The sequence below is a fragment of the Dipodomys merriami genome, unplaced genomic scaffold, assembly GCF_024711535.1.
Source record: "Dipodomys merriami isolate MVZ:Mamm:240054 unplaced genomic scaffold, mDipMer1.0.p SCAF_21, whole genome shotgun sequence".
Classification (NCBI taxonomy): Eukaryota; Metazoa; Chordata; class Mammalia; order Rodentia; family Heteromyidae; genus Dipodomys; species Dipodomys merriami.
Genome location: NW_027203493.1, coordinates 21,702,043 through 21,726,647, shown reverse-complemented (window position 1 = coordinate 21,726,647; position 24,605 = coordinate 21,702,043). Strand labels below are relative to the sequence as shown.

Below are 24,605 nucleotides of genomic sequence, written 5' to 3'. Positions count from 1 at the left end.
GATTTGTGTATACATAGAAGATATAACAGCTCCCTCCCCCATACTTTGGCTTCAGATAATATGTTCCAAGACCTCCATTGTATGTTTGAAATTATGGATAGTATTGGATCTTATATAAACTGATTATAGCATTCAATTATTTTCTTTCCTTACTAAGTCAAAAACTTTCATCTTTTGACTTTAAAGGAAGTACTTTATGGGCTTTCTTTGGCATATCTGAACTGCCAAGTCATTTGCTTTGGAGTCATTTTTAAGTATAACAAGGCTAAAACACATGCAGTGCAACATGGTTACAGATGATCGATAACCAAGACAGTTACTAAAGGACTAACAGATGGGTAGTATACATAAATTAAATACATATGCTGTACAAAGGATTATTAACCCATGTGAGACAGAATGGGCTGGATGAGAATTTCTTCATATTGTTAGAATTTCCCACAATATAAAACTTAAGAATTACTTATTTTGAGAATACACTAATTTATCATAGGTAACTGAAATAATTGAATCTACAGCTGAGGGAAGACTGTACCTGTGTGTGTGGACATGTATGCATGCTTACGTAGAGGGAAGGAAAGAGAAAGGGGTTGTGAAGGGGGAGAGAGAAAGAGAGAAGAGAGACAGAGACAGACAGACAGACACACACACACACACACACAGATTATATTATGAAGAATTGGCTTATGCAATTGCAGGATCCTTCACTGTTGTGGTAAGCTGAAAAGCTAAATTCTCAGGGAAGAAGAGTTGCAGTTTGAGCCTTCTTATTTAATGATGGGTTTTGTTCTATTAAACTTTTCACTGATTGGATGAAGCCTAGCCTACCAATTTTGAAGAATAATTTGCTTTACTCAGAGTCTACTAATTTAAATGTCATTCCAAAATCATCTTCAGAGAAATATCCAATTTCTAGACACTGTGACTCAAACAAGTTGATAATATAAATTTACCTATCTTACTTAAAGTATTGATGACGGGATTAAATTAGGTAGGGTTTTGTTTTGTTTTGTTTTTGCCTGTTTGTTTTTGTGGTCCTGGGGTTTGTAGTCAAGGATTCATGCTTGCTAGCTAGGTAGATGTTATACTGCTTGTGTCATGCCTCCAGCCCTTTTTGTTCTGGTCATTTTTGAGATAGTGTCTTGCTTTTTTACCTGGCTAGCTTAAACATTGATTCTCCTGTTTCACATCTCCTTCACCACCCTACCTGGGATGATAGGCACATGCTCTCCTGTTCAGCTTTTTCTATTGTTTCTATGTTTTTCAAACATTCTACCTGGGATAGTCTCAAAATTGTCATCTCTAGTAGCTAGGATTACTGGTGTGAGCTACTGGCTTAATTATGGTTTTTATATGAAATATTTCAATATCTGTTTTGGTCACAAAAATACTAGTATTCTATACAAAATAGCCACTTTCTAATCAGTACATTCACTAAAGGAAGAAACAACTTTATTATCATAATAAAGTGTTTGCAAATATCTGCTTTTAACTTTTTTTTGTATTGACTTCAGGAATGGCATCTTATTTATTTATTTATTTATTTATTTAATTTTATTTTATTTGAGAGCATACTGTACAGAGGGGTTACAATTACATTGGCAGGATAATGCATACATTTCTTACCAAGCATTGCAGCCTCCTCCTTTGTTTACCCTTCACCTCCCTTCCCAGCCTCCCCCCTCCCCTCCACCCAATCATACCCCCCTCCCCCCCCCCACCGACATTGTAAAGCTTGCTTTGACATGACATTTTGTAATTCTCCTTGTTGCAACAGGTCCACCTGAATCCTTAAACGACTTGTTTGTCCCCATCTCCTCCACATGTTATACTGACATCAAATAAAGTGAAAGCGGGGGTTACACTGTGGGGGAGGGACATACAAAGCAACAAAGAAATAATCTTATAAATGCGTTAGAAACACATGCATGAAAGAAACGAAAACATTAAAATACATATTTAAGGGTTCGTTTTCCTGACATCACATTATCTGACCTTTTCTGCTTGACTCATACCTATACTAGATATTGCAAATAAGGGAAACCATGGGACCTATGCTTCTTTGGGCCTGGCTTACTTCACTTAATATAATTTTTTCCAAGCCTTTCCATTTCCTAACAAATGGGGAAATGTCATTCTTTCTGATGGAGGCGTAGAATTCCATTGTGTATATATACCACATTTTCTTGATCCAGGAATGGCATCTTTTTTAGAAGCTACTGGTTTTTACCTAGGTTAATTATTTCATTTTAAAAGTTCTACCTTGCTTTTTTAAAATTTTTTTTTGAGCATATAAGAGAGCATATAGCTAGCTCAGTGTCTTGAATTCCCTTTGAATCTGCATTGGTCCAAATCTGTCTAGGCCATGTGTACATATGCACCTGCACACAGAACCCTTACGTTGTTTAATTTTTCTCTTTAAGTTATATAAGACATTTTTTATGAAGTTCCAAATTTCACATATATATATATATATGCATACATACATACATACATACATATGTATATGTGTATGTATATATATGTGTGTATATAGATAGATAGATAGATAGATAGATAGATAGATAGATAGATAGATAGATAGATAGATAGATAGATAGATTAAAAGTAAAACTGGGCTCTGGTGGCTAAAACCTGAAATCCTAGCTACTCAGGTGGCTGAAATCTGAGGACTGAGGTTTGAAGCCAGTCCAGGCAGGAAAGTCTGTGAGACTCTTATTTCCAGTTAACTAACAGAAAACCAGAAGTGATGCTTGGCTTGAATGGTAGAGAGCTACCCTTGAGTGAAAAAGCCCAGGGACAGTGCCCAGAGCCTTAGTTCAGGCCTCATGACCAACAAAAGAAAAAGACTGTCAAAGCACATTTTCTGGATGTTTCTAACATGGAAAGTGTCAGTGATAAAGTAAATGTGATATTTCATGAAAATAGTGTTTACAATACTGGGGATTGAATCTAAGACCTCAAGCATTTTAGGAAAGCACCTTACCTCTTGGGCCATACCCCAGCTCTTTTTTTTTTTTTTTTTTTTTGCTTCTGTGATAGGCCTAGTTAACTTTGCCTGGATTACCTTTGAACATGCAATTCTCCTGTTCTGCCTTCTGAGTAGCCAATACAGAATGTGCCACTACACATATTTATAAAACTATTATTGAAATCTCAGAGGTCATGTGTATTATGCCTCTAGGCCAGTACTTTCATGTACATATTAGGGACGATAAAATAAAATAGGTAAAACATCAAATAAAATTTTCTTCATTTTCCTTGAAGAATCATAAGGTAGCTATAGCAATTAAAGCACGTATCTAAGTATGTCTTAAAATATATTTAAGTATATTTGTTATATTTTCTACATAAGACATAATTACATGCACATAAATATGAGATGAACAGGACCTATATCAGTGGCTTGGGTTTGACTTCCTTAGCCTCAAAAACCAAAGCATTTTGTATCAAGTTATTGAACCTCCAGTAGCAAAACGAAATACTTATTTAGTACTGCCCCATAGAGTAAATCAAACAAAAAGAAAGCCCACTAAGTCTCCTAGCAAATCTGTTTTGTTATCTCCCTTTTTTTTGAAAACCAAGTAGAATAACCCTAGTGATCCCAACTTGACTTACACTTAACGTTTCTGTTCAAGTTCCTGACACATGTAGTGATAGTTTTCACTGACATTTTCATTGTTTTTATTTGAATTGGATTTTCCAGTAACTTTTTATAGAAAATTTAATTTTATGAATGTTATTTCTAAAAACTTTGATCTGAGGTACACTTAGAGACAATGTTATTCTTATAATTTTGGCTGTATGACAGGCAGCTTTATTCTCTGTTCCCTTAATCTTCAAGTAATAAAGAACTGGTGACAGTCCTTGGACAGGAAAGGTCTTCATTTCATCCAGAATCCATTATTTGCTTCTCTTCTTCCTCAGCTTTCCTCCCCAAATCATTTTCTTTTTCAACCTCTGAGTCATACATTCCCTTGTATATATTATCCACTAAATTACTACTTTTAACATAGCCTTCAATAGTGAGTTTATCTATGAAACTTTGGTTATTAACAAGAATCATAAAAAAATCTATGTGTAGTTTTAAGTGAGGCTTTCAGCATTTTGCAGTTAACTTTTTTCTTTATATTTAAAAAGTTCTGACATAAGTTTGCCTTTCAGAGTTATAGCTAGTTTTGTAAATATATTAGAAATGTTACTGGTTTGAATTTTAAGGAAAAAGCACAAAACAAAACATTTTTGTATTTACTCCCTGAGGTGGTACAGAGTTATTTAAATGAATCTTATTTTATTTTTATTTTTTGCTTATTTTAGTTTATTTATTGGTACTGGGGATCAAACCCAAAACTTTGAACTTGGTAGCTAAGGATTCTTCCTCTAATCTCTTGCTTATTTATATTGTATGTGAATTATTTTTATAATAGTGTTTTAGTAATCTAATAGTTTTTTTTTCTGAAATATTTTTCTCTCGGTTACTTGATCAGCTTTTCTTTACTATTTCTGAAACTTAGGCCTAGTGAGCTTCAGAGTATGTCCGAGACTTGGAAAATTCTTTCCTCAGCTGGAATACTAGTTTAGCTTGTCATCTTGAGGCTTCTGTTAAAGTGATAAGTATCATGTGACTTATCCTGGTTGTGTCTCTGATTCTACCTCTGTAGAATGAGGAAAATAGAACTTCCCTTATACGTAGACTAGGTGAGTTAATGAATGTCTTTTATTTTGGCTCACAGTTTAGAGTTTCATTTTATTATCCACTTGCTCTACTACTGTGGGCTTGTGGTAAGGCAGGACGCTCTACTACTGTAGGCTTGTGGTAAGGCAGGACATGATGGGGATAGGAGGATGTGGTAGAGCTAATCATCTTATGGTAATCAGGAATCACAAAGAGACAAAAGAAAAGTTCAGAGGCAAGGTGTATCTTTCAAATATACATACATTTTAAAGACTTTCTTCCTCCAATTAGGTCCCAATCCCAATGGCCCATTTATATTCATTTATAAATGAATCCATTAGTGATATTAATACCCTTATGATCCAATTACCTTTCAATAGCTCCTCAAGCTAGTATCAAACCTTCACCATATAACCTTTTTATTTGAAAAGGAATAGGGGGACTCTGTGCATTCAAACTATGATACTCTCCTAGTAGACTGGTCACTATGAAATTATAGACATGTTTGTCATTTCTGCTCTTATATGTCCAGGGCCAAGTGTGTCTGTTAGTGATGTTTTAAGTGAGTGTATGAATAAAAGTCAAACCAGAGGACAGATACAAGGAATGTCCTTTGGCACTGAAAGTTTCTCTGGTTCAAAACTTTACCTAATTTCAGCCTTGGTATGGTAGCCTTGTCTAATCATGTCACTGGAGAAACCTTATAGAAACCTTATAAGGAAACAGAAATGAGGTAATATAAAAATGCATGGAAAGTAGGTTATGACAGGCTAAGATGGAAAGATTTGGTTTCAAAATATTTCAAAATAAATACATTTCTATTTTTGTATTTTACCATTTATCATTCATTTTATAATTGTTAGATCTGCTAAACACAATTTGTTAGTACCAGCATTGATACTTTTTCTTTTGTGTGTGTGTGTGTGTCTGTGTATCTATGTTCATGAACTTATGTGTATGTGTGAAGTGATAATGGATAAAATATTGGGCTCCAATAATGACAAGCATGTGCTCTATAACTGAGCTACATCTCTGGATGAATTATCATTATTTTTTTATAAAAATGCATTACTAAAGGACAAAGGGGGAACCTATGCAGCAGCGATACTCACAAGACAATATGTTGGAAATGATCTGGACAACTTGGGGGGGGGGAGTTAGGGAAGAGGGAAAGAGGGATTAAATGAGGGAGGTGATGCACAGAGGGGTTATGGTTACGTAAGGTAGTGATGATGTTTCTTGTCTAACATCATCACTACCTTACGTAACTGTAACCCCTCTGTCAGTCACCTTGATAATAAAATTTTTTAAAAATTAAAAATCATTACTCTCTGTATAATGGAATATTTTAAAAACTGTTAGCAGTATTTTATGTTTTACTTGAAAATCTTTATAATCTTGAGTGGAAATGTAGCAACAGAGAGTAAAATACCAATACTATATGTTTGTTCTCCTTAAATATTGAAATTGATGACATAGAGGAATTTATTTCACTGCACACCAAACTTTTGAAAGAATTAGAAATTCTTCTAAGGGATGGGACTGATGGCATAGACATTTTTTTTCTTAGAAATTTAAAGAATTCAGAATGGAATATAGCAGAAGGTGGTGTTTTTATTTCCTTATTTTGGAAAACAGATTTCTTTGAGACAAAATTATATCATATTTCACTCTTTGAGAAAGATTTTGGTTTTAAAAAGTAGGTATCCTTCTGGAGTATTTTCAGTTCTGTGCTGGTAGACCTGCATTACCTGGCTATGGGAGTGCAGGTTTACTTTGAAAACAAACAAGCATAAACCCTAGATTTGTTAGATAGCCACGGGGTCCACATTCTTGCCATTAATCACTTTAAGCTGCCAACCTGATGTCACTGAATTCGGTGTAGTCTCTGTCTATTTCTTCTCTCTTTTTGAATTTCATAGTAACTGCATTATAGTCTTCCATACTTACTCTAGTAGTGTGCTATGCATATTTCAGAATTTGTTCATATTTCAGAATTTAGATTTGTCAGCTCATCCTTTTTCAAATGTCCCTGGAATCCATTCTCATTATCTCTACTACCTCACAACCTTCTCCCCTTTAAAGTTGTGCAATTGGTTGTATTGTATTATAATGACATTTTTGCTGCCATTAGAAACTCATTCACAGCAGGGTCAATATCTTTCTTCTTGTATAGGTAGCATCAATAGAACATATGATTCATATATTGGGGAGATCAAAAGATTTTTTAAAATTACAGTTCAACTCATAAGTTGTTAGTGTTAAGAAATGATTTTATTTAATTGGATTTTGTTGTTGTTGTTGAGGTCATAGGGTTTGAAGTCAGGGCTATGGTACTACTTTTACTTGGGCCTGTACTTGTACCTGGACTACAATCTACCTATTTCATCTTCATTTCATTGAAATAGAGTCACATAAACATTTTTTCCCCCAGTCGTGGGACTTGAACTCGGCCTTGGCACTGTCCCTAAGCTCTTCAGCTCAAGGCCAGCGCCCTGAAGTGGAGCTACAGCTCCACTTCCTGTTTTCTGGTGGTTTATTGGAGATAAGAGTTTAACCGAGATCCTCAGATCTCAGCCCCCTGAATAGCTAGGATTGCACGCGTGAACCACCAGTGCCTGACTCACATAAACATTTTTGCCTTTGCTGCCTTGGAAATGATATTCTCCCAATCTCAGCCTCCTCCACAGTTAGGGTGATGTGTGTCCTTCTGACCTAGCTATTGTTTGAGAAGGTGTCTGAAGCATATAGTTGGCTGGCCTTCAACTGAGACATTCTGATATCAGACTCAGAAATATGGGCATTAGAATCATGAACCACCAATGCCTGACTTAAGTTGATTTCTTATTTACACATTAGGATGAGAAGATAATGCTGTCTTTGAATTCTATGCTAAACCAAGATTTCTTGCTTCAGTTGTTTTGCTGTCTGCTACTTCTCATTCTAATACTTCTAATCTTAAATGGATTTCAAATATTATTGACCTTGGGTTGGGAAATGTGGCTTAGTGATAGAGTTTTTGCATAGTATGTTCAAGTCTCAGAAGGTTAATCTGATTCCTAATAGAGCTAGTGATGGTTGGTAGTATGACTTGAGAATAACCACATTCTAGTTAAAAAATACTTTAGAAGCAAATTAACCTCTTGAAAGAAACACTGTTCTTTTCATAATACTTTCTAGTTTCCAGAAATAGATGATTATTTTATAGTTATTTGAAAGCATTCAAGCAAAATGAATTGTTGCTTTGTTAATGTTACTTTTTCAGATTCTCTATTTCTTGCGTTTTTTTCTGTAATGGCTTTTAAAGCAAGAATATCCTTAAAATACATTGAAAACATCAAGTAATATGAGATTTCATGATTGCTTTTGTTTAATATATGTAATATTTTATTAGTAACAAGTTATATCTGCTTTTTGGGAAACCAGATGTCTATATTGCATGATGATTTGATGAATATTTTGCACAGTGTTGTTAACTAACTTCAGAGAGTCAATAGTTATAGATACAAAACAATTAGATAACAATTAAATTCTGAATCTTTATATTGGTCATCTAATAAACAATCTTGTTTAAAAAATATCTTTTGCTGGGAAGATGGCTCAGTGGTAGAGCGCTTGCCTTGCTTGCCTGAGGCTCTGGGTTGATTCCTCAGCACCACATAAGCAAAAAGAAAAAAGCCGGAGTGGCGCTGTGGCTCAAGTGGTAGAGCACTAGCCTTGAGCTGAAGAGCTGAAGGACAGCGTCCAGGCCCAGAGTTTAGGCCCCACGACCGGACCCCAAAAAAAAAAAATAATAAAAAAAATAAAAAAAATCTTTCAATTGTCAAAATTTTAGCTTATCAAAACTTAGATGTACTAGTTTAGTGACATCTTACTCAAAGTGTCAGGTTTAGAAATTCTTCTTAGAGGTGGACCCATTACAACAATGAGATGTACAAGTCGTTATGTCGAAAAATGAACTTTACAACTTTGGTGGGGGGCAGAGGATTGGGTGGGAGGAGGTGGGGGGAGTATGGGAAGGGGAAACAAAGAGGAGGCAACAATGCTTGATAAGAAATGTACTTGTTATCTTGCCCATGTAACTGTAACTCCTCTGTACGATATTCTCACAATAAAAAAAAGAAGAAGCAAGAAGAGTTGCATACTCTATTTGCTTTAAAATATTTATTTTTTTAAACTTTTTATTTTTATTGTGAAAATACTGTGCAGAGGGGTTACAATTACATGGGCAAGATAATGAGTACATTTCTTATCAAGCATTGTTGCCTCCTCTAAAATATTTATTTTAATAAAGTTAAACATATGATTAAAAAAAAGAAGTTCTTCTTAGAACATTTTGAGGAGAGTATAGGAGAGTACATCATACTGGTACATTTACATGTTTTCTCTAGTAGGAATGAATGTATTTGATGAATTCTATTTATAACATGTTTGCTCATATCAAGAGTTGTGAAAAACGGATACAGAACTGAATAGTTGGTTATCTATTCTAGTTTTAATTGAATTATGTGTATTACTATCTATATTTTCATCTATCCACCATTCATCTAAAAGCGATAAATTCTTTCAGTTAAATGAACTACTCAGTCATGCCTTAAATGTTTGTCTTTTTTTACTGGGCACAGTGACTCAATTCTGTGATCCCAGTTAATTGGGAGGAAAAAAATTAAGAAGATTATAGTCCAAGGCTATCCTGGGCAAAAAAATTAAGAGGATCATAGTCCAAGGCTAGCCTGGATGAAATAAATAAAGCACTAAGGGCTGTGGTTATGGCTCCATTGGTTTGGTTGTGCATTTGATTTCCATTGGTAGTGCATTTGATTAGCAAGCACAAGGTTCTGAATTAAAACCGTGTCATGTACCCCTCTTCCCCCCCACCCCGAAAACAAAGATTTTAAAGAGAATAAATTGTTCGTTAAGAAAATGAAAGTTAAAATGAGCAAGTGCATTAAAATTGAGAAGTGCTTACTTTACCAAGGAAGGCATGCCAGTTAAATTTTGTTGATCATCACCGGCACTGAAACAAATGCCTGTAATACAGCACTCAAGTTTGTGGACAGCCTAGACAAAGTTAGTAAGATTTTATCTTAAAACCAAAGTAAAAACAAAAGGGCTTGAGACAAAACCAAAGTCATAGAGTCTTTTTGCATATCATGTAGGAATGTGAGTTCAATTCCTAGTACTCTGGCCAAAGGACAAAAATAAAAACAAACACTTGAAAGATAGGATGAGTATAGTTCATCTTGAATTTAAGATGGACAATTTTTTTTTTTTTTAACAAATAACAGGACCTTCACAGCTAGCCCTTGACAAAAACTGGGTGAAAATATTTGCAAGAAAACCATCTAATAAAGGACTCTTATCCAAACAAAATAGGAAAAACAGTATTAAATCTCATGAAGAACAATTTAAAAATGATCCACAGATCTCACTAAATATCTCATTGAAGAAGATATGATAGAAAAATAAGCATATGAAAAAATGCTTCTTCACATGACATCAAGGAAATGCAGATTAAAATAATCAATGAGATACATTTGACAACATAAATACATACATTTGACAGCATCAAATGCTGGCAAATATGTGGATCAATAGGAAATTTCATTGCTAGTAGAACTACAGTATAACGTTGAAAGAATGTAAAATGATAAAGCTATTTGAAGACAGATTCTTACATACTTTTGCTGTACAATTCAATAATTATTCCTCGTTATTTTCCCAAAGGAATTGAAAACATGGCTACATAAAAACCTGAAATAGAATGTTTATATATATGCTTCATTCATAATTTCCTAAATTTGGAAGCAGTGAACATGTCCTTTAGTTAGGTGATTGAGTACAATGTTCTGTATCTACATAATGGAACATTATTCAATACTAAGAAGAAATTGAGTTATGAAGTAATGAAAAGAATCGGGCAGCGGGGACAAGTATATATTATTAAGTACCAGAAGACAACATAAAAGGATATATACTCCAAGGTTCCAATTATATGGTATGTTAGAAAAATCAGAACCATGTAGAGAATAAAAGATAGTGGTTGCTATAGTTTGGGGGAAGAAGAATGAATCAGCAAAGCATAGGGAATGTTTATGTCAGTGGTACTACTTTGTATGGGTCTATAATGTTTGGTATATATCATAACAAATTTGTCCAACCATCTAGAATGTACAAAGCACTAATTTTAATGTAAATCATGATTTTGGGGTAATAATGATGTATCAATAAGTTCATCAGTTCTTGGAGGATTTTGATATTGGAGCAACTGTGCATTATAAGTGTTTGTGGGAAATAATCTTCCATTCAGTTTTTCTCTAAATACAAAGTTGCCCTAAAGTAAAAAGAAATCTATTAAAATCATTATCAAACATAGCTAAAAAATAAATCTTTCCATAGTTATGGAAAATGATAATCTTACATGTTTAAGAGTCAGATATATACAAGGATTCTTAAATTTATTTTAGAACCATTCTTCCTTTCAGTAAATAGAGATTTGTGTAAGAAAATAGAAGTCCATTTTATACAGGATGAGCATAGAAAGAAAAAGAAGAAACAAGTAAGGCTTTTATCTTTACAAAGCAAATTCATATGAGTCATCATGGATACTGGTTGCTGTCTGTTTAGGTCAGGGTTAGACCCTGATCAATTGTCTAATCATAGCTACAGCAAGAGGCTAGGTCTAGCGGTTCTGTCTTTTCCTATTGTTCTTCTAAGTCTCATATTGTTTTTGTGAAGAGTGGTAGAAAGAGTGCCTTGACCTTTTGAATTTTCATAACATTTTATTTTCCTTTATTCCACTTTTCTCATAACAAATGACTGATTTGTAAGTAGCATACTTAAACATTATTTTATAATGAACAAAGTAACTCATCTTTTAATGTTTTGTAGGGTGTAAGTATTAGGTGAAAAAAAATACCACTTACCAGACGGTAATATGCATTTGAAGATTTTAATTAGAAAAGTTTGTTTTAGAAACTATACTAATTTTTATAGCTACTTCTCTTCTTCTAAACTGCTTACATGGCTTATTTAATATTTAATCATTATCTCATTACATCTAATTTAGGAAAGTTATCTTTGTCTTTTTTTGTTTTATATGTGGTATTCTTTGTATTTGTATTTATTTAACTTATGCATTTATTTGTTGCTGGTCCTTGGGCTATACTCAAGGCCTGGATGCATCCCCTGAACTTTTTTTGCTCCAAGCTAGTGCTATAACATTTGAGCCAAAATCCACATCTAGCAGTTTCATATATTATCATTTGTATCAATTTTATTTGTAGTAATTTCAGAAATATATACTTTTTACAAAGTATTGTATCAAATGTAAAAGAGACTTTGTGTTTTCTGGATATCATGTAGTAATAAATAACATTAGTTGGATTTAAATATTTCTAGATAACAATCTACTTAAATGGTGTACTTTTTTTTTTCTCCACCTTAGGTATTTGTTTTTAAATTTTAGTGTTCAGCCAAAACATAGATTTTCAGGGCCTATATCTGTGCTTTAATCACCAAGATGGCCAGTTTTCCCTAATGTAAGTCATTAGGCTCTTGAGCACTTGGGGATTTATCATTGTTGTGTCACTTGAAGTATATGTAGTTGTTTTTGCCTTTTCAACCTTCTTTGCCACTTCACAAGAGTCTAGACTCACCACACTGGTCAACTTAATGTGTGTGTGTGTGTGTGTGTGTGTGTCTGTGTGTCTGTGTGTGTGTGTCTGTGTGTGTGTGTCTGTGTGTATGTGTGTCTGTGTGTATGTGTGTCTGTGTGTGTGTGTGTCTGTGTGTGTGTGTGTCTGTGTGTTTAAGAGCTTTATCTCAGATTGATCGGACATTCTCAGAAGGAAACCTTATATTTGTAATGAGAGGAAAAGATGAGAAATTGTTCAAAGAAAAGTATATTGTAAACTCAGTAATACGATTAAGTAACTAAGTAAGAAAATTTGGTATCAAAACAACTTTGATACCAAACAACAAATTTAATGTGGAACAACAATCTGGTGCTAAAACAACTGTAAAAGGATGATGTGAGGAAACAGACTGTTAAGACTTAAAATGGAAACAGACAATAAATTTCTATCTTCCTGGATTTATTTAGCAACTAGCTATCATAAGTATCTTCTCTATAGTTTTGATTTTATTACTGCCTTGCTGCAGAAATAATGAAATAGTTAAAACCTAATATCCCATCCCATCCCCTTTTTAAATGACCTTAGTAATGGCTATGTGAGCATTTTTTCCTCCCCACAGAATATCATTACCAAGATGATGTCTTTGAGCAATGCTGTGAAGCCTACAAGGTATTTATTTACTTATTTATTTTTGGTTTTTATTTTTTAGAATGGCGTGATTTTTTTTCTAATTTTAAGCTGCCAAATAGGGGTTTTGGGTGTAGCTCACTAGTAGAGTATTTGGAACCCTCTTTTAGAAGTTTAGAATTTAAATGCAACCTGAAAATTTTTGAAAGGAGAAAGAAAATATTATGAGAAATACAGTTTTTCTGTGCAGTAGCATCATGTTAGTAAGTAGAAATCACCTATTTTTTTATAAAAACAAACAAAAACCCAAGAACCAAAACCCAATATGATCCTCTAGATCTCATCCTCTTGAATATTACGGTCATAAGCCACAGTTGCTTGGTAAAATTGACATTTTATATGAATTTTGACCAGAATTTTATTTTGTAATGTTTTTCATGAAAGTCCTGAATTGAGTAGAAACTATGCAATTACTGTTTTCTCTTTGTTGAATTCAGACATGATTTCTTGCAATAAATGCGAGTAAACTGAGTTCTTTGAAATAAACTTTCTTATCAAACTTAGTAAACAGTATTTTGTATTTTTCTAATTGATCTATTCCCTTTTCTGTCCATATTTTGGTAAATAGTTCCTCAATCAAATTAGCTTAAGATTGCTCAGTTTGGGTTTTTGTTTTTTTTTCCTTCCAGGACTTTTGAGTAAACATTTGGCATTCTCTTGGAATGATTTGCCCCTCTTCTGTCTGGAGGCCTTATATGTTTTAGAGCAACATCAATAATTTTTTATAAAATGGAAAGATTCATGGTAGATACTGTTTTTATTTTTAATATTATCTAAATAGTTGTACAAAGGAGCTGTCACTTACAAATGGAAGTCAGAGTATATGGTATTTGTTATATGTATGGGTGAATATCTTCAACCTACAATCAAAGGGAGCTCAGCATTAGTATGGATTAAGACTCATGGAGATTATTATTATTTTTTGTTTCTTTGTTTTTATAGCACTGGGGAATGGAGAATTTTCAGATAACGAGTAACCTCAATAAATTTCCATGTTTTAATGTGCTATTCAAACTGCAGATGGTAGAATTTTAGGCACAGAGAATATGTTTATATTATAGAAATGTTTACATGAAAGAAATTATCTGAACCAAAGCAGCAGTAATCAGAGTGTTGAAGGACAGAGTTAAAAAAAATCAGTAAACAAAAATCAGAAAACAACCATAAATTTATCTGAAAAAATTTTGATGAGGAAAGCAAAGAAATGGATGGCAGCTTGTGGAGGGTTATATGTTCTTGTGTGTAGATGTATGTATATATGTAAGGAGAAATTTACTTTTGTAAAGTTACATTAAGGCAGAGTGAAAGCTTGAAAGTACAAAGTAGGATATATTTGAATGAGGAAAGTCAAAGACTCTTGATTTAAAAGCACAGAAATTCTGTTTTTAGTTTTCGGAGTCATTTGCTTTTCTGGATCATTTCCTTCTCAGACCAATTTATATATGAGGATAGATGTGCTTATAATTAATTTTGTAGATGATAGGTCAGAAGAATTGAGGAGAATCTAATCTGAAGACCTCCATTTTTGTGATAAAGTTAAAGATAATGTCTATAAAGCTCAAAAGTTTTTGAAAAGATTATTGAAGTAGACATTTAAGGAGAAAGTTGAAAATTTATTGCATTGTTGGTGGGAGTGTAAACTTGTTCAAACACTTTGGAAAGCAGTATGGAAGTTCTTCAAAAGACTCCACATTGATCTCCCCTATGACCCAGCAGTTGCACTTTTGAGCATTTACCCGAATGATCATAAACAAGGCCATACTAAGGCTACCAGCACTACTATGTTTATTGCAGCATTATTTACCATAGCTAAGATGTGGAACCAACCCATATGCCCCTCAGTAGATGAATGGATCAAGAAAATGTGGTATATATACACAATGGAATTCTATGCCTCCATCAGAAAGAATGACATTGCCCCATTTGTTAGGAAATGGAAAGACTTGGAAAAAAATTATATTAAGTGAAGTAAGCCAGGCTCAAAGAAACATAGGTCCCAAGTTTTCCCTTATTTGTAATAACTAGTATATGTCTGAGTCAAGCAGAAACAGTCAGATAAGTTGATGTTAGGTAAAATGAACCCCAAGATAAGGACACTAATATTTTTTCTTTCTTGCTGTTGTTTTTAACATATTTATAAGATACTTCTTTGTTCCTTTGTATGTCCCTCCCCCATGGTATAACCCCTGTTTTCATTGTATTTGATGTTGGTATAATTTGTGGAGGGGAAGGGAAAAAATTGTTTAAATAGGGATACAGGTGGATCCATTGCAACAATGAGATGTACAAGACGTTATGTTGAAAAACAAACTTTACAACTTTTGCCGGAAATGGGGGGGGGAAAGCGGGAAATGGAGGGGAGGGCATGGTGTCGGTGATGGGAAGGGATGGAAAGGGGAAACAAAAAAGGAGGCAACATTGCTTGATAAGAAATGTATCATTACCTTGTGCATATAGTTGTAACCCCTCTGTACAGTATTTTCACAATTTTTAAAAAAACAGACAAAAAAAAGATTTTTGAATAGGTTCAATGTTTTTTCTTGAGTAGTATTTATACAAATAGATAAAAAGTTCGTGGGGCGCTGGTGGCTCATGCCTGTAATCCTAGCTACTTAGGAGGCTGAGATCTGAGGATCGCTGTTCAAAGCCAGCCCAGGGAGGAAAGTCCATGAAACTCTTATTGCCAATAAACAACTCAGAAAACTGGTTGGTGCTGTGACTCAATTGGTGGAGCACTCGCCTTGAGCTGAAGAGCTGAGGGACAGCATTCAGGGCCAGAGTTCAAGCTCCACAACTGACCAAAAAAAAAAAAATTCATACACTGAACATTCTGTTTTTTCCTGAACAAGACACAATTTGAATATTAATCTGAAATTTTAGTTTTGTTGGTGAGACAGAAAAATAGGAGTCCAAGGAATAAAAGTTTAATATAGAGGAAGTGGTTCTTTTAATAGTCTTGGGATGTAGACTGGCTAGGGATGGAAGAAACTGCATAAAGGGCTTATTCACTGAGAATGGAAGGCAGGAATAAGGTTTTAGTAGTGTCTACTTGCTACTGGGGAGGCTTCAGAGAACTAGAGAGAAAATAATTGGTGAGGCAGACACAGAGACAAAAACATCAGTGTATAATAAGCAGTGCATAAGGTTTATGAGAGCAAAGGAGATGATTCATGATTGACTCTGGAACTCTGCTACTGAGTAGAGAAGGTACATTATCTTTTGGTGTTCAACTTTCAAAGTTGGAATAGTTTTCATTAAAATATTCTGAGGGTTAATGTTTACTTATAAAGTGGTCAGAATAGTGTTTGGCACATAATGAATACTCTCTAAATGATATTTCTGCTTTGTTATTTTTATTATGAATCTAAGAATGAAAGGAAAAGCAAGTAGTATAGCTGGCAACAGCAACTGAGAGAAAATGGGACCGTAACAAGGATTTGTGGTTAAAGAATACAGTATTTGAATAAAAAATGTCAGAATTCAAACAGCTTGAGCTGATTAAATGGTCTAGCAGCTTACTGTTATTGGTGAAGGTCATTGGATTTGAGATGGACATATTGTCAGATTTGGACGTAGTGGTAGCTTTCTAGTTGTGAACAGAATGAACTTCAGCATTTGTGCATGTAGAAAGTATGTTGTATTAGCAACTTAAATATATCAAGTAGCACTGCTGAATGTGTCTTGAATTTTCTGCAGTGGGATATACTCTTGGTAAGGATTTGTTTGATTTGTAAATTAGCTGTGTTTCTAGAAAATTCAGTGCACATTAAATCTTTATAGAAAGGATTTTTTGCACTTCTTCTCCGGGAAAACCCCAATGGTGCAGTGAGAGGGCCCGCAGGCCCCTGGGGCCCAGGCTTGGGAGGCCGTGCGTGCTGACTTACGTGGAGGCTTCGGTAGCAGCCTCCATGGTCGAGATCGCGGCAGCCATGGAGGCAAGGCCGAAGACAAGGAATGGATCCCGGTCACCAACTGGGCCGCCTGGCTAAGAACATAAAGATCAAGCCTTTGGAGGAGATCTACTTTTTCTCGCTGCCCATCAAGGAGTCTGAGATTACTGACTTCTTCCTGGGGCCGTCACTCGAGGATGAGGGGTTGAAGATTATGCCCTTGCCGAAGCCGACTCGAGCTGGCCAGCACCAGGTTCAAGGCGTTTGTAGCCATCGGCGCCTACACGGCCATGTCGGTCCGGGTGGTGAGTGCGCCAAGGAGGTGGCCACTGCCATCCGGGGGCCATCATCTTGGCCAAGCTCTCCATCGGCCTGTGCGGCGAGGCTGCTGGGGACCAAGATTGGCAGGCCTCACACTGTCCCGTGCCAGGGGACAGGCCGCTGCGGTTCTGGGCTGGTGCGCCCCATCCCCGCCCGCAGAGGCACTGGGATCCCTGCTGCTGATGGCTGGTATCCATGACTGCTCCGCCTCAGCCAGGGGCTGTACTGCTACCTTGGGCAACGTCGCCAAACCACCTTTGATGCCATCGCTAAGACCTACAGTTACCCTGACCCCTGACCTCTGGAAAGAGACCGTATTCACCAAATCTCTTTATCAGGAATTCACTGACCGTCTTGTCAAAACCCAACCAGCGTCTCCGTGCAGAGGACCCAGGCTCCAGCTGTGGCTACAACATAGAATTTTATACAAAAATAATAAAGTGAATCACGCCTGTTTTAAAAAAAACAACAAAAACCAACAACAAACAAAGGACTTCTTGCAAATACAAATACTACATGTATGAATTCCTATGTGGAGGCTGGACAAATTGATTTAATAAAAAATATACATTTAATATAATAATTTTTTTTTTTTTTTGCCAGTCCAGGCCTGGGCGCTGACCCTGAGTTTCTTTTGCTCAAGGTTAGTGCTCTGGCACTTGAACCACAATGCCACTATGACTTTTTTATTTATGTCGTACTGAGGAGACGAACCCAGGGCTTCATGCATTCTAGGCAAGTATTCTACCATTAAGCTATATTCCCAGCTCTCCTCTATCTACTCCTCTATCTATCTATCTATCTATCTATCTATCTATCTATCTATATCTATCTATCTATCTATCTATCTATCTATTTTTGTCGTAGTGGGGCTTACTTTGGGCCTGAGCTTCTGTCCCTGAGCTCTTCAGCTCAAGGCTAGTGCTCTACCTCTTTGAGCCACAGTGCCACTTGCGGTTTTCTGGTGGTTAATTGGAGATAAGATTCTCACAGACTTTCCTGTCCAGGCTGCCTTTGAACAGCAATCCTCAGATTTCAGCCTCCTTAGTAGCTAGGATTACAGGTGTGAGCCACTAATGCCCAGCACCAGCACCTTTTTTTTTTTTTAATAGCACTCTGGTATGCATTTGTACTTTGTAAGATATCTAGCATTTCTCTATCTCATCTATGAAGTACTAGTAGAATCTTTTAAGTGTTTCTTTTGTTACAGTGCAAACAATTTGAAAATGTCCCCATTGAGCATTACGGAGCTAGGAAAAGAAGTCACAGAGTATCATGAGGATTAGACCTATGCAGAAGGGTTTTGCTTTACATAGTGACCAAGTGTGATAGGGATGGGAAGCAGAAGATCCTCAGTCAGCAAATCAAGTAGATCCTGGCTCAATTGTTAGGGTGTGAGACAATAAAGGTTACTTTTATACCTGCCTTCTGTCTATTTCTTCCCCTAAGCTATTCCTACTTTACTTATACTAAGTACTTGGCGATAGTACTTGGTCGCCCAAGTGAGAATTCTTTATTTGATTTGTAAATTTTTATAGTTTAAACACAATTTTATTTCTCTATGTTCTATTCATAGACAGGTACAAATGTTTTGATTTCCTCATAAATGTGTCTATTTTTCTATTTTGCTTTTCATAGATAAATAGGTTACATAAAAATGTAGTAATTGCTGTCCTTCCTTCCTTTTTTTCTTTCTCCTTTGTCCCTATTTGGGTTTTGCTCTTCAACTTTTTCCCTCATGGCTATGCTCTACCATTTGAGCCATGCCTGAGTCTGACTGTTTAGTTGGAGATAAAGTCTTTCACACTTTTCTTACTGGGCAGGCTTCTAACCAAGACCCCCATATGCCAGTCTCTTGAGTAGCTAGGATTATAAATTGTGGGTCAAGGGTGTCTGAATAATAATTGCGTTTCTGTGATTGTTTGTAAACATAATCAAGTGCAGTCAGTACAGGTGGTAATTGCAGTTTCATCTTTATAAATCCATGAACATCTTGTAGAATCATCTTTGGCAAATTTTAATGTTTCAGAAGAAATACTTGTAGCGGTTTACTTCTGATGATCTTAACTCATAGTATTTCTTTCAAGACATTAATGTTATACAATCTAGCCAAGTTGCTATATTTAGATAGTGTGCTTTATCTTAAATTGGGTGACTTCTGTAATGTGAAAGAGCAGTTTTGATTTTAAATAAATATTTAGAATGATAAAATGATTATCTACCCAGGAAATCAGATAAGATGTGAGGAGGTTTTTAGCTTAATTTGTGAGGTAAAATCCATAGTGAAGAGTAGAATTCCTGAAGTTTGTGAAATATATTTCTTTGCTGCTATGGAAATTCCCAAGCAGTATTCATTGTTATGCTTCTTGGGTCTCCCTGCAGAGAGGCCAGAGTTGCAAAAAATTACCTGATTTTTGCCCTGTAAAGTTCACAGCAATAGTCATGGTCTTGAAACTGATGGAGCACTGTAATGACCACAAAACTGATTTAAATGTAATTTGTAATTATATCACAATTATAAGCATGGGTGGTATCTCATTACTAAATCACTTTTCTTCCATATTAAATGTGTATAATTTTTATGTGAAAAAAATTGTTTCATTAAACATAATTTAGCCTTTATTCTTGTCATTTAATGTTAATGTTATTTAGTCTGTGTTTGAAATGAGTAGGAAATAATTTGTTCATTTGCTTTCTAAAACTCTTGAAACTTAATTGTATTAGCTAATGTAATTATATCAATTAGTTTCAGCTGCTTTTCTTTTATTTGCAGTTCTAGGGTTTTGTGCATGCTAGGCAAATGCTGTAGCGCTGTGCTACATTCTTAGGCTTTCAGCTGTTTTAAACTTATCCTGTGGGATATTCTCCCTTGAAATTTCATAAACTATAATTGAGATTACATTTACCCTGCAAATGAGTTTTTCAGTGATACTTTCTTCAAGAATTCATTTGATATGTAATGTATGTAGAATTATTTGGATGCATTATATAATGTTGTTTCTCTTGTATCATTCTAGGCTTCTAGAAAGCTGTATGAAAATCAAATTCTAGAACTTTGTTTCTTCATTGCATTATATTATAATCTGAGTATATTTTATTTGAATTTAGACTACTAAATAAACACTCATGAAAGTTTGATATGAAAAAAGCTATATTTTTAATTTTCAATACTTGTTTGTTTATTAATTTATTTATTTGGTACTAGGAATGTCAAGTCATTCTGCTTATTCGGCAAGAAGTGCTCTACTACTTGAGATATAACAATTTTGTGCTTTCAGTTTGTTTTTAAGATAAAATCTTGAGCTGCTGAATTCAGAACCCTCATTTTCTTGTCTTTCTAAATAGCAGTCTTGGATTACCATTTTTCTTAGATGTGTAAAGTTTACAGATTAATTATTAATTATTATTAATTGTTGGTATTGTAAATAATAGGTCACCAAGAACACAATCCTAAGGATGTTGCTTAAGAGTAATGTTGTGTCTGTGTAGCTAGACAAATGGAGAGAGAAATGTCAGAAAATGCAGTAACATATTCAACATACATGAAAATGGAACTAGATAAATAGATGAAAGGGAGGGAGACACTGATTAAGATGTTTTATACTGACAAACTGGTATGTTGAATTGAAACCCATTTTTACAGCTAACAGATAACAAAAAGTAGATTAAAGAAGAGTACCTAAGGGAAAGACAAAAGTTACAACTTGAATACATTAATTTTGTAACATTTTTTATTTTAGAGTAATTAGAAAATTTGACTTCAAAATGTCCTTAGAAATCATGGTTGAAGGGTATAAAGCAGTTTTAGAGTGTTTTAAGGGGATTAAAAAAATTAAAATGACAGGACTCCAGCCTTGATCTTGAGGATAGGAGTTGTGACTGAGATACAAGATTTCAAGGCAATTTCAGGCTTATTGTAGTCATTTTATAAGTGTTAGAGATTAGTTTGTTGGGGAAGATTTAAAAAACCCATAATATGGCTTCAGTTATTCTTTACCACCTAGTATTCAGTCTTTCCATATTGAATTAGGATGATCATTGTAATGGATAAAACACTGTAGAAATCATAATGTGTGACTTCTGAGACTGAATCATAAAATTTAGGAATTGGCTTCTTGTAGCTTCTTCCTTTGTCTTCTCTTAAATGGCTTATCTGCAGAAGCCAGCTGCCATAACATATCAGCCTCATAGCATGAGATACTTAAGAGGCCATAGAGAGGACTATTCATAGACTGAAACTAAGGTCTTCTTGTAACAATCAGCAGTTTGTAGGTGATCCATCTTGAAGCCTACCTCAGCCTCAGGTAGGCTTTTACCCGAAGGAAGCCTTGGCCAATACTACAACCATGTGAGAGACTCCAAGCCAGACTCACCTGGTTAAGCTCTGCCTTTGAATGCTTAACACATGGAAACTTTGAGGTAGTACATCTTGTTGTAAGCCTCTTAATTTTAGAGTAATTTATTAGGTAACACAGAAAAGTAAAACACATACAATTAAAAGCAAAATTTCAACTGTAACAACTGCCGTAACAGAAAGACATGCACCATTAAGAGAATGGTAAGCAGACTTCTAATTTAGTATAGGTGGTTAGGGAAAGCTTATGACCTTAGAACAGGAAACTGTATTCCTAATGGAAAGAGCAGCATGTGAAATGGGACTGTTGTGAGAAGAAGGCAAGGCATTTTTGAGAAACTGAGAAATGAGCTGTGTGTCTTAATTGTAGACATCAATGAAAAGCATAGAGATCATCTCATTTCTTTACTTTTTCATCATAAATATTAATTTTACAAAGGAGTTTCATTGAGATATTTTCAAATATGAATATAATGTATTTTTTTCATAATCATCTCCAATATTATTTTTATGTCTCCTCCCCGTTTTTTTTTTTTTGTTGTTGTTGTTTTTTTGGATTCGGTCTTGGGGCCTGAACTCTGGGCCTGGGCACTGTCCCTCAGCTTTTCAGCTCAAAGCTAGCCCTCTACCACTTGAGCCACAGCACCACTTCCAGCTTTTTTCTTTTTGCTTTTGTGGTGCTGAGGAATCGAACCCAGGGCCTCAGGCATGCAAGGCAAGCGCTCTACCACTGAGCCACCTTCCCAGCCCCATCCTCCCTGCTTTTTAACATGTTAACATGATAATTTTTTAAATGTTTCATTAGTCTGCTTTCATACATGCGCTATCCTTTCTGATTACTAGGCCCAAGCCTAATTAAAGATATGGTCTGTATTTGAAAAACTGAAAATTCACTGAAAACTTTTGAGGAAGAGATGTACAGTAACTTGATTAGATAGTCATTTTATACAGATACTCATTTTGCATTATGGAGAATTGATTAGCTAGAAGTGCGTTGTACAAGAACAGAAAATTAAGGAGACCAGTTAGAAAGCAAAGTATTTATTGAAAAGATGACAGTTCAGGCTGGAGTTAGTTGTGGAAGTTTAACTGGAGAGAAGTAGGTATATTTGAAAGGTTTTGGATGTAAAATAAATAGAATATATCCAGGAGTTAGTTAAGAGAGATGAAAACTGGTCAGGTAGGTGTTTTTAGCCTTGTCATTGGATAATGAGGGCTCTTTATTTTCCAGAAGACTTCATATTTTGTTTTGGATATTTTTTACATGTTTGGCAGAAAGTCAAAATGGAGTTTCAAGATATCTGAATATGAGACAAAATTTAACTCATATTGTCCTATTCCCTATGTCATAGTCCAATAGGCTTTGACCAAAAAAATAGATTCCATTGAAGCAAATTTTATTTCAAAATATTAAATATCATTTGTATATTTCTCACAAATGATGAAACAAACTGATCAATTTTAGTATTATTTTGTAATGTTGCTTTTATTTCCTGTTTTCACCAAACGTTTCTTGCTCCTGTATCCTTCTAAAGATTATCTATCTAAATACTTATTTGTGTTTCTCAACATTTCTGAAGAATTTACCCACTATTCTCATTAAGGATAGCTTTTTTCCCCTAATTTCTTCTTCTTTTTTTACTCTTTATTATTTTAATTGATTTAAGAGTTCCTGTTTTGACAACATAGAGCTTTCTTTGAAGTGAAGGGCAGGGAAAGAATCTGGGAGCACATAACCAATTATTCTTTTGATAGATTAGGTATAGGATCATTAGGTATCATTTATTTGTGGGAACCATGACATTAACATTATTTCTCATGTAACTGAATTATCATCATGTAAGTAAAAACTGAAACTGAGAGCATGGGTGGATTTTGCATTGAGTATGTGAAATGATGTCCTGATAGTTGAAGAGTTTCATCATTTATTGACACATCAGGGAAGAGGAGTATAGAGGAGACTGATTAAGATCAGTTGACTTCTGACTAGCACTTGGATAAGTCCTGCTTCAGGCTCACCATATTTATTTGCAAAACCTTTTCTGACATTTTGATTTCAGGTTAGGTTCTTTTTCTGCCGGAATGAGTCCCAATTATGGTCTTTACAATTACTTTAATTATTTATTCAATTGTTGGTGATCCCCAGTGAACTCTAACCTCTTTGAGGATTGGAGATGTATTCAACACCACATCCTCTATAATTATGTACTATTTTACCTTTTTGTAATAGGACTTACTAAGTGCTTGGTTAATTAATTCAGACAGCTAATCTCATTAAGCTCATTACATTTCATATGTGTATATCAATAGTTCCTTCATAGCTTACTTTCAAAATATATAGACATGCATCTTAGCAAACAATATAAAATAGCAATATTTCTGGTTCTTATTTAGATTATGACATTGAACTTTTGTGCCACCTAGTAGCAATAAGAAGTTCAGGGAGGGGGCTAGGAAGGTGGTTCAGTGGTAGAGTGCTTGCCTTGCACTCATGAGGCCCTGGGTTCCATTCCTCAGTACCACAGAAGCAGAAAAAAAAAAAAAAAGCCGGATGTGGCCCTGTAGCTTAAGTGGTAAAGCTAGCCTTGAGCTGAAGAGCTGAGGGGACAGCACCCAGGCCCAGAGTTCAAGTCCCACGACCTACAAAAAAAATAAAATAAATTAAAAAAAATAAAAGAAGTTCAGGGAAAAATCAATTTTGTGAAGGACAACTGCAGTGCACTTCGCCCATGTCAGTTTCACACTTCTAGAATTTGATTTTACTACATTGTACTCTGCTTTTATTCCCTGGAATGTAGTGAGGGACATTAAAACTTTTGATTTTAAAACTCAAGATGTATTAATTAAGAAGCTTGTTTGGAACCATCAGAATTTATGTAAACACAGACTGTGGTGGTACAATGAAGAGATTCTTAAAGAGTCAATGATAGTCAACAAGGAAAATCATGGATTCTAGTTGTCCAGATAAGTGCTTTCAAAGTGGCTTCTACTTTATTGCCTTTATTTTCAAGCATTTTAAGCCTGTACATTAGTTCTAAAAT

At 34.9% G+C, this 24,605-nt stretch overlaps 1 protein-coding gene across 5 annotated transcripts in view; it reads left to right on the top strand.

Moving 5' to 3' along the window:
* Positions 1-24,605, top strand: part of Mettl15 (methyltransferase 15, mitochondrial 12S rRNA N4-cytidine) — a 130,342-nt gene that overhangs the window by 7,304 nt on the left and 98,433 nt on the right. The window contains exon 5 of one of the 5 annotated variants that reach the window (XM_070032686.1): positions 12,932-12,981. The exons of the other annotated variants lie outside the window; for them this stretch is intronic. Within the exon in view, the coding sequence (XP_069888787.1) occupies positions 12,932-12,981 (50 nt within the window). The remainder of the gene's footprint in view (positions 1-12,931; positions 12,982-24,605) is intronic. 5 annotated transcript variants of the gene reach the window in all.